This window comes from Silene latifolia, chromosome 8 (assembly GCF_048544455.1).
Source record: "Silene latifolia isolate original U9 population chromosome 8, ASM4854445v1, whole genome shotgun sequence".
Taxonomy (NCBI): Eukaryota; Viridiplantae; Streptophyta; class Magnoliopsida; order Caryophyllales; family Caryophyllaceae; genus Silene; species Silene latifolia.
Genome location: NC_133533.1, coordinates 92,980,190 through 92,991,645, shown reverse-complemented (window position 1 = coordinate 92,991,645; position 11,456 = coordinate 92,980,190). Strand labels below are relative to the sequence as shown.

The 11,456-nt window shown below is 38.0% G+C and overlaps 1 protein-coding gene across 1 annotated transcript; it reads right to left on the bottom strand.

Annotated features, from left to right (window-relative positions):
- Positions 1 to 3,101: 3,101 nt before the first annotated feature.
- Positions 3,102 to 5,219, bottom strand: LOC141597080 (F-box protein At2g16450-like). The gene is made up of 2 exons (XM_074417417.1): positions 3,932 to 5,219; positions 3,102 to 3,785 (listed from the first exon to the last, which is right to left on the bottom strand). The coding sequence occupies exons 1-2, from the start codon at positions 4,785 to 4,787 to the stop codon at positions 3,781 to 3,783; spliced, it is 861 nt and encodes a 286-aa protein (XP_074273518.1). The 5' UTR covers positions 4,788 to 5,219; the 3' UTR covers positions 3,102 to 3,780.
- Positions 5,220 to 11,456: the final 6,237 nt, after the last annotated feature.

Below are 11,456 nucleotides of genomic sequence, written 5' to 3'. Positions count from 1 at the left end.
TTGCAAACCCGAGTAACAAGAATCCAAATTGACTCAATCCAAACCAGACCGATTGACCCGTTAATCAGGTCTAGTATCAAATACTATTGATAATTGATTGCTTAATTAATGACATGTTAATCATTCACACCTTCTGGATTATCGACCAATAAGTCTTAGTAATGTTATTATGAGAATCATTTCCAAGTGTATCACTAATCGGGTAGCAATGGTTATGAATTACTTGGTGAGTGATTATCAAGATGCTTTTCTTCCGGGTCGGCACATTTCCGACAATATTCTCATGGCTCATGAGGCATTACATAATATAAACTCGCCCAAAAAGGGGAAGTATGGACGCTTTGCTTTTAAAGCTGATATGAGTAAGGCGTATGATCACGTAAGGTGGGATTTTCTTGAACATGTGCTTCAAAAAGTAGGGCTCCCGGAAAGAATGGTCCGCTTGGTCATGAATTGTGTTACAACGGTTTCATATCAGGTACTTGTGAATGGGTCACCACTTCAGCCTTTCTTTCCTAAGTGTGGGTTACGGCAAGGTGACCCTTTATCACCTTATTTGTTCATCTTGTATACGGAGGTTCTCTCTTGTAGTGTGTCTATTGCTCAATCTTCTGGCCATCTTAAGGGTATCTCCTTATGCAGTGGCGTTGTTCCATTGACGCGCTTATTTTTTTGCGGATGATGCGGTCTTCTTCCTCCATGATACTGATAATTCTGTGCGTTTCTTGAGGGGGCTCCTAGATAAGTATTGTCGAGTGTCGGGACAAGTTATTAATACTGATAAAGCGGGTGTTTTATTTAGCCCAAGTACTAGATTATTCAAAGCGCGAAAATGCTTGCGTATTCTCCAAATCAAGGGTAATAAAGGCTTAGATAAATACTTGGGTTTACAAACTGATTTCCAAGGTTCCAAAAAGGAGTTGAGGGCCTCATTGATTTGGTTATGAGGCGTATATCTTCGTGGAATGGGGTTTTTCTCTCATCAGGTGGAAGACTTACCTTAATCTTATCCGTCTTATCCAACATTTCTAATTTCTTTCTACCGGTATTTAAAATGCCGGAAAGTGTGTCTAATAAGCTGAACTCTTTATTAGCACATTTTTGGTGGACCGGATGTAAATTAGGTAGGACTATCCATTGGTGTACTCAAAAATTCCTAAGTTTATCAAAAAAGGAAGGAGGCCTTGGTATTAGAAACATTGAGTGTGTTAATCAGGCATTACTTGCTAAACATGCATGGAGGGTTATCTCGGGAGAGGACTCTTACTTCTATCAAGTCTTCAAGAGGAAATTATTGGGAGTTACGGGATCCCTCAATTCTCAGCGACCCAAAGGTCGTGGGGGTTGCGGAGTATTCTTTATGGATTGGAGATGCTTATGGATAATATTGGATGGAAACCAGGACTAAACTCTCCATTGAATGTTTGGATGTCACAATGGGTAAATGGTGCACAACCTGAGTCAAGTGATGCGATGTTATCCTTGTCTTTCGCTCATTTATATGATCTACGGATTGGGGATCTCCGACATGGAAATGGGGTGTGGCGGGAAGACTTGCTTCGTTTCTTATTCAAAGATGAGTAGGCTAATCAAATTCTCGCCACGCCTTATTGTGTATCCCATCTTAGGGATGAGGTCTTTTGGATTCATACTAGCACCGGTGAGTATACGGTGAAGAGTGGTTATGGGGTTCTTTTTCAAAAGCACATGCCGCAAAAGGGCTCACAAAAGGATAGTTCTAGACTATCTATTGATGGCAAATTGTTCTGCAAAAGGAGGTTGTGGCGCTTACCGGGTCCAACAACCTGGAAAATATTTGTATGGCGCATTATTACTAACTCTCTTTCTGTGGGTAGTAATTTTGCGAGAAGAAATATTTCAATAGATTACTCTTGTTGGATGTGTCTGAATGGTGGTGAGATAATGGAGTCGATGGAACACCTCTTACGGGATTGTAGTATTGCTACAAGAGTGTGGGCTACATTGGATCTGGGTATTCGAACAGACAGTGATGGTAGCTTAAGTATCACAACATGGATTCTTAACTGGATAAAGTATTTGAGTAATCTTGAGGATGGAGAGGCTCGATTTGTAAGATTTATGGCAACTTTATGGAGTTTGTGGGCAATACGCAATGTGATTCTTTTCAATGGTAAAACTTTCCACCCAACTTTTTTCTTCAATATGTGCTCACAACTTGTACATACGGTTGATAAGGCAATATGTAAGACAAAGCTGTTACCCGTCTCACTTGATTTGGCAGCCGATGAGGGGTGTGGTGACACCACTCTATCTCTCCGTGAGAGTAAGGCTTTCTGGGTGGTCGGCACTGCTAATTCTTGTGTCTCCTTGAGGGTTATGGTGGATGTTGGCTGGAAATCCTTGGTTAATGCGGGTATTGGTTGGGTTGTTTATGAGGAGAATGGTGATGTTGTGTACACACATGGTATGACCATTAGAGCAGAATCACCATTACAGGCTGAAGCTCTAGGACTGAGGGAAGTGTTGAAGTGGGCTATGGACCGTGGGATTCTACATTTAGAGGTGTCGTCTGACTGTCTTCAGCTGATTTCTCAACTCAGGGGGCTGGAGGCGTCACATCATCTTACGAGGGATATCCTTAATGATATCCAGCTCTTATTTTCTTGTTTCCATTGCTTAGCTTTTAGTTATATTCCTAGATCTTTTAACAAAGTTGCGCATTGTCTTGCGCAATAAGTTATGTTTAGTTAGGACACTTATTTTTACAGCTGCTAAAAAAAAATTAATGACATGTTTAAGTTAGAGAGTTTATATCTTTCCACCATTTAGCAGCTAAAACAAGTACCGTGTTCAAATTGTCAAACCATAATTCTTGGACATAACTCGTATGTGAGTTACTCTGATAACAGCTGCTAATATTATTATCTTTAAGGTTTTGAGTCTACTATTGTTTTGTATCTTAATTGAGATCATAGATTTGCGTAAAGAGAAGTGATTTCGACTAGGAAACTTGATCAGAGAGTTAACATAGCTAACCTGTACGGCTGTACCACGTGACAATACGTGCAACAACTACAAAGATCCAAATACCAAGTCAGCCTATTTTAAAACCTCGCCCATGAGGGGAAATATCAAAATGCCATCAAATATTATCATAGTTCAAAAATGAAAGATAATTAGAATAGTCCCGCAAATTACACGGGTTACAAAACTAGTGTAATAAATATATAATGTTGACCACCAAATTTCAACAAGAATACAAATTCAGGAGAATAGACAGAAAAAAGTACTCGTAATGGAATACATAGAAGCTACTCTTATATTGTGAACTTACAAGGTTCTACAACAACACTAGTTCACTTGTTGAGGATGCTCGCAGAGTGACTTGAACCTATCTATTTCTGCTTGAGTAGTGGAACGGGAGTCGGCCATGGGCTTGATATGAATGGTTTGACAAACAGCAACTGATTAGAGCTATCCAAGTTGCTAAGATCGTAAACATGCTCTAGAGATTTATTTCTCACATCCAAGAGCATGATAGTTGAAGGGAAAGCTTCCATGTAAACCTTGTCTTTTGCAGCAGCACCAACGAATGACTGAAACATTAAACGGTGGTGATCATAGCTAACGTCAACTTTTTTAACCCACACCTTATTAGCATAATCTTCAAGATCCCATGCCACAAGTCTTGAGGCCGCAAACGAAGTCACCAATCTGAGACGCCCTTCAAATGCCTCCAAAGTGAATGATTTTGTAGCTTCAGTATCGAGTGGATCCATTTGGGGCAACGGAATGAAATCACACTGCAGAGGATTGCAGAATGGGTCATAAGCAGCAATAGAGTTTTCCCCACACCAGTGAAACTTTCCATTCACGAACAAGAGCTCACCTCCAAAAGGTGCGCTCCTCCAATCAGGAGAAAAAGGAACAAAGAATATGTTCCACCCACCTGTTTCATCGGCAGAGGAGAGGACGTGAATAATATGTACAAGAGCCTGCTCATCCGGTTTGATGGAAACTACAGTGAAGTCTATCTTGTTAGGGTCATAACTTGCATTGTGCTTAATGAGGTTCTCATAGGAATCGATATCAGCCCAAACCCTAGAATCTTGACCTTCTCCTTGTGCCTTTTGTAAGTGGTAGCAAGTAAAACCAACAAGATCGAGTGTTGATATCAAAGGCAGTTCTACCCAGTGTTTCGTGATGGGGTTACAAACATAATAATGATAATAAGGCAGAGTTCCATGGTATGAAGGCACAAGAGGCGGGTCTTTAAATACAGCCCGTAGTAAGACCAATCCACCATAGGAATCAATCAAGTGGATGTCCGTCAACAACCTATCTGTGACCTTCCTGGGGTTAAGCTGGTAGTAAAGGTTAATATCATAGTTATCAGGTCGAAGTGGCGGAATGAAATCAAAGGCAAAGGGCAATGAGAAATCATGGAGGAGTGGAAGTGCGTAAGCTTGTCCAATACATGGTAATCTAGTAGCAACTTTGAAGAGTAGCATCTTGTTAATGTCATTTGAAAAACGGGTAAGGATAAAGGAACGAGTGAAAGACAAGGAAGACGTAAGAGAGAGCCAACGCTTGGAGACGGACTTGCAGCGGAAAACAAACTTGGCTGGAAGCCTGAGCAGGATCTCTGCCAAGAGATCATCAGTAAGATGATCAAAGCTCGATGATAACGGTTTCTTAAAAATACAAGCACAAAGACCCTTGGTTGCACAATTTGAAAACCCAACAGCAGCACCACCACCACCACATAACTTCCTCCTCTTAGCGACTGCAGATAATATATCCATTCTTACGAAAATCTGGGATTCAGGATTATTTGGTTGGAGCTTATGGGATTTATATAGGGAGTAGTTATAGTTTATTAATAATCCTATTCCGAATCTGACCTACAGTTGATTAATCATCCATCCTATTTCGATTCTGATAGCAATTATGAATCCTAAATAAACTCTCGGGTAGATTCTTATTTTATTAGTACTAAATAGATGATAAAAATTAATTAAACCTGAGATGAGATAGACGAAAGAGACATGAGAGTTTGTCCATTTGTTCCCTCTTTTCCCTGCACCTGCAATAATACAAGTAATTGTTTGCTGTTTTTCTTATATTTTGAGTTTCGAGGATGTGGAGATAATGAAGATAGCGTGGGTGGGTGGGTGGAACTGTGACACACCCGATACATGAGAGAAATATAGATTTTTTTTTTGAGGAAAAGAGAAATATAGATTTTGGAAGAATTGAACTGTGTTATCATCAATACTATCAATATTATATACTCTCTTATTTTAGGCCAAAGGCCAAAAGATTCTGATTCTTTTTAGGCGTTATTGATGGTATAAGGGAATCTTTGATATTATTTTTAATATATAAGATTTAAATATAGTCATGTGAGATCTTGTTTGATTTATCGTCGCTTAATCTTTATAAGAATATCAAATTTTTGGAATTTTTAATAATGTGCCAGAATTAAATATACGACGTTACAAAACGTCTTAAACCAGTGTCAATCAGAACCTTTGGTGCGGATGGGAGGGAGTATTAATTACGTAAAAACCAATGGACTTCAATATAACTAATAAACGCAAATTCTCCTTGTGGACGGTCTTATTCCGTCATTAAAAACACTGTTCACATTTGCGACGGGCCAAATGTGACTACTTTTTGATAAAATATGACCATTTTTTTTAGGTGACATTTTATGAACAGTACTTAAGTGGTTACATTTTATCAAAAAGTGGTCACATTTGCCCGTCGCAAATTGTGACCGTCACAAGGGAGAATTGTTGATAACTAAATTTATACAAATAAATTATACTATATAGTTTTAAATTAATAAAGACTGCGATGAACCTGAACAAGAGACTTCAATGTAAATATTATATAGTTTTGGTTAAGTATAAATTTAGAGAACACGGAATATGGAAATTTTCCTTAAAATAAGTATGTCCCACTTATGGTATTAATTAGTATAAAGTTGTTAATTATATTAACATAATCATATATAATATAAGCATATTATATTATATTATATTTTGGAAACTATTAAAAAGTAAATAAAAAAACATATATAATATAAGTATATTATATTTTGAAAACTATTAAAAAGTAAATAAATCAAGCTAGATTTCCAAAAAGTATAATATTCCATAATAATTATTTCGACTTAATTAATTTAATACATATATGTAATATAATTAATGTGTAATACTACGGTTTTACGAGTCTTTGGGTACTCTATCGAGTGGGGCTTATTCTGTCGAGTAAGTATGTTTGTGTTACGAAACAGTAGTCTGCCTGTAGGGTACTCGATCGAGTAGCCTTGACACTCGATCGAGTAAGTGGCACTCGATCAAGTACGAGACTTACTCGATTGAGTAAGTCGGTCTTTGGGTGATATTTGACGGGTTTTGTTAATAAGGCGGATTAATATATAATACTTTTCGTCATCTTCCTTAAACACTTTTGCAAACCTAATCTACTGATAAAGAGAGATTTCATATTACGTTGCTTTGTTCTTCCGCTTTATTGACAAATCCCGGAGCTAGAGGAGTCGGTTTCTTTCGTTCTTGATATCATTGTGATCCTTGCATCAAGGGTAAGTCTTACGTACCATTTTTATAGCGTTTGGGTAGTTTTGGTTAAACCCTAATTTGGGAATTCGGGGTTTGATGATTATTGAAGAGTCTATAGATCCAAAATACTCGAGAGAAGGGGGGGGGGGAGGTGAATTGAGGATTTAAAACTTTTGAAAGCTTTATCGATTATGTGTATATATAATTGATTATTTAAAGTTTATTGATTAAACTTTAACTAATCAACTAATGAACGATTAAAACAAAGTAAACGAAAGAATGAAAGAGACGAGACACACGGTTTTTGAAGTGGTTGAGTTTCACAAATCGAAACCTACGTCCACTATTCTCGATTAATAAATTTAGTACCTTTCTACGGATTACAAATTTACTAACCCAACTCGTACAACTAACTATAGCTGTAACTCAATGAGTACCGTTAAATACTCGAGTGACTAACTTACGCTAATAAGAAAGCACTAATGATTCTTGCAAAGGTTCACGTTAATGAACAAGTAATAAATCAAATAAGCACTATTATCTTATAACGATAACAATAAGAACGAATGCACAAGTTTATAAATCACACGACCTTTTTCGAACAATATCAAAGCGGGTTTTGCTCTAAAACACGGTTTTTGCTTTTTGAAATTATATCAAAGTTATGCTCAAAGGTCTTAACTTTTAATGATGTAAAGTATGGAGTATTTATAGTAAAAGAGGAGCAAGGGTTTCGGTATTTTAAAAACCCTAGGTGCCCTAGTTGTCTGAATTAAGTCTTTAAAGTAACAAGTGGGGGAGGTTTTGATTTGATTTGGTCTATAACTAATGGCAATTAAACGTGCTAATAAAAGAAATAAATTAAATCAAATAATAAAAGGGGTACTAAGATGGTCGGTTCACTGTAGTTTCGGCAGCATACTAGGTAGGTCTGAAATAAATCACGTGAGACGGGAAAATAAGAAGTCCTCTCGGTCCAGTCTTAACAAGTAGCATCTTTCGATCTCGCTACAGGTCCCTAATATCACTAGTACTGACTCTCGTCCTGAAAAGTGACTAAAAAGCCTAAACTTTACCTATCTTTCGATCTTAGCATAGTTTAGTCATTTTAATTGGTAGTCTAACAACCTTCCCTATCTTTCGATCTAATGGGTCAGTCATTTCCTAAGCATTCAACTAGTCGCGTGCACTCGATTCGTCAAATATAGAATTTAAATCAATTAAAACGAAGACAATCTCAGCGTAGCCAGTCGATCGACCAGGGAACCCATTCGATCGACCGGCGTGCAATTTCAGGTCATACTAATTTTAACGCCGCCTAACCTACAGATTCCCTACATCCTAGCATGAATAATTTAGCTACTCATGACTATTATGAAAACAACAAAAAGTTTAATGAAATAAACTACTGAATTCATGCTTGAAATAATTGAACAAACAAATAACTTAAAACGATAATTTTGGCCTTGGGGAAACTAACTAGCAATTTCTATACTACGAACGATAATAAAGCAATAAAACTGAAATTATGGAACAAAGGAATACCAGCAGAAGAATTGCAGGCAGAAGATCAGAAACACGAACGAAAGGAATTGTATTGAATGATTAAATTCGAAAACCAAACCCTAATTATTTCCTAAAAACTGAATGCTAAAACTTGAATAGAAAACTGAATCATAACTCGATCCTTGTATCAATGTGAGCAGGTTACGTTATATAGAATTATCACGTAACTTTATTCCAAAACCTAAAACACAATGGGCTTCTAAATTCTCGATCTTTTAATTCACGCAGATTAGCGGTGTGGTCGATCGACCACTGTGACCGGTCGATCGACTGGTCTGCACTAAACAGTACCTTCTGGACTCGTGCTCTGGTCGATCGACTGAAGGCAGCGGTCGATCGACTGAAGTAGCTGATACTTGACTTCTAAATTCTCGTGGATTTGTCTTCCAGGCCTCGAAATGCGCACCAAGCTCGTTCCTTGAGTAAATATTTCACGTCAAATGCAATGCAAGGTACTCGGGGACGGATTCGGCTTGATTTCTACTCATTTCCGCATAAATCTGCAATATTACATAAAAATACGAAAGTAGACGAAATGGGGCAAATAGTAGCATAAAACTACACAATTGAGCTCTGAAATGCGTGTAAAATGAGGTATAAAACATCATATAAATGACACGCATCAAACTTCCATAAACCAAACCCTTGCTTGTCCCCAAGCAAGAACTAGACTCGATCCTAAAACCTAATGGAACGAGTTCAATCTCAGAGCGAAATGCAAACCGAATAGCCTAAACCAAATTAATGCAACAACTAACAATCAATTAGCAATATGAATCATGCAAATGAGTTATGGAGTCGTTAAAAACCTACTGAACCGTCAACTGTAGAGAGTTATCAAATCGGACTCTCACGGGTCGCTCATATCACTCAATAAATACGGGTGAGTATATGTAAAAGATAGAAAGAAGTAATATTGTAGTGACTCTCACCTAACTACGACCTATAAGAACATGCCTGCAGTCTAATATGAAAATGATCTCTACAACCGTACATATGCATTCCAACCAAACAGATGACCATGACACATGCCGAGGTAAATATGGATAAGTGAGGTAATGGGTAAGAAGAGGCAAAACATTTATGGGAATGTGGAGGCATAGGTGATCAAGCTAGTACCCTTTCAAAACCACATGACAACATCCAACTTCTTGCTCAAAATAAACAATAAAACTGGTGCTAATTATCAAGCACAAATCTCACAATCTCCATAATAATCAATCAACTCCCCATAAGATATAATTGCGACATGGGAACAAAAATCGCCATAAAATAAAGACTTTAAATCATGCGAATTGATTTTTCTTTTCTCTTCTCGGGCTGCAGTCGATCGACCAATGAGACCAGTCGATCGACCGCCCTCTACAGTACAGCACGCATCTTTTTTTTTTTCTTTTTCGAATCATTTTTTCTCTCTTTTTTTTTTTCCAATTCTACTTATTTTCTCTCCTTCATTCCTTTTTCTTCTTCCCAATCATCATCTCAAAATGAGCAATTGCCACCAAAAACGTAGTAACAATCCCAAGAACATAAACTACTAGCTTGACAAGGGCAGGCTAAGTGTAGGATGTAATTAACGGGACAAAAAGGCTATTTTTGGCAGTGTGGAGCTTATGGGTAAAAAGAATAAAGGGAAACCTCTTCCACATGTGTTAACAAACCACAGACCGAATGCATACAGGTATTAAGCAGATTAAGTTCATATTTATGCACATTTATGTAACATGTCTCATAAGGAGTACTACTCACATCCTAGACAAACTGGTCATGAATGTCACCAGTTATAGGCTCTAAACCTCAGAAAATGATGTAGTTTGCCAAAAATCAAAGTCAAGTCTCAAGCTCAGCACGAAATTTAACGAAAACTCGTAGATTATGCATATGATTCTACTAATAACATGTCAATTAAGCTCGACTTAGGCATAAACAGATGCAAATGCAATGTCATCATTGAAATACTACCGTTCCGACTTGACCTATATGCTAAAAATAAACGTGCAATTTTTTTGAATTTTTGAAATTTTCAATTTTTTTTGAAATTTTCTGTATATATAAGGGAAAATAAACAACAATGCAAGACAAAAATGTAAACGTGAATGCAAGCAAATGAAATGCAACGCAAAACCCTTCTCCAAACCAAATCGCACAATGTCCCCATTGTGCAAAATCATGTAATGTGATAAACAAAGGAAATGGGATTTTGCGGTAAAACTAAACAAAACAGGAAGTAAGAACTCAGAAACTCACAAGACTTTAAGCGCAGCAAAAGAAAACCTCCCCAAACCAGCGTGAGCTAGGAGGTTTCAGTAGCCAACAGTGCTACCAATAAGTACCTGAAAAGACAAATAATACCGCGCGTGATTCCGAGAAAGCAAAAATTGGGACGGTAAAATTATGTGCGAAAATGAGAAAATGGAAGGAAACAGAAATTAAGCGGAGAATAAAGCGGAGAAAAGACTCCCTCAATTCCGCAAATCGACCAAACACAGCAGGGGAATGATCGAAAATAAGTACAGCGGCGACAGCGGTCGATCGTCCACATCACCCAGTCAATCGACCAGAGTGAACAGGAACAGAAGCTCCTGGAAATCGCAGCTCAGTCGATCGACCATACTGGCCAGTCGATCGACTGCAATACCTGCTCTAAGTTCTGATTTCTTCGAATTTGCTCAATAACTCGAGCTAATTTGGTCTATAAACCTGCAATTACACATAATAACACGCCCAAAATTGCGCAAAACCCAAAGCAATAGTCTAAAGTGTATAAAAGCCTAAGCAAACTTATTAAAATGCGAAGACTCGCGCACACAAAAAACAATAGATAGTCTTAAAAAGCAATAAAATGAATGGAAAGCAATTGATCAACTAGTAGTTGATCAAGAACGGCCATGGAATAGCCCACTTGCTCGGCTTCTGGCTACAAGAAGTAGCCTCTACAGTGTTCATCTCCTCGGCCGCACCCTTCTCAACTCCAACATCCGCAAAACTCAACGGATCAACACCTTCAACATCTTCCCAATCAATGACCTCTTCTGGCTCATCAGAATCCAAATCGGACTCCCTCACTTTGACTAGCTCATCTTCAAGCTCCTCATCAGTGCCATAGCTAAGACATCCTAAGCCGCCTCTTAAAACGACTGGCTCCCTTGCAGCTGGAGCAACATGCGGCTCTTCCTTCCCCAAACCAGCTCCTGCAAAATCCAAAACAGAAGAATATTCCTCCAAGTTGCTCCCAATCTGGGGCGGAGGCGTTACAGTAGAAACAGGCGTAAAGACTGGCATATCAGAAAGCACAAAATAGGATTTCTTTTTAGAAAC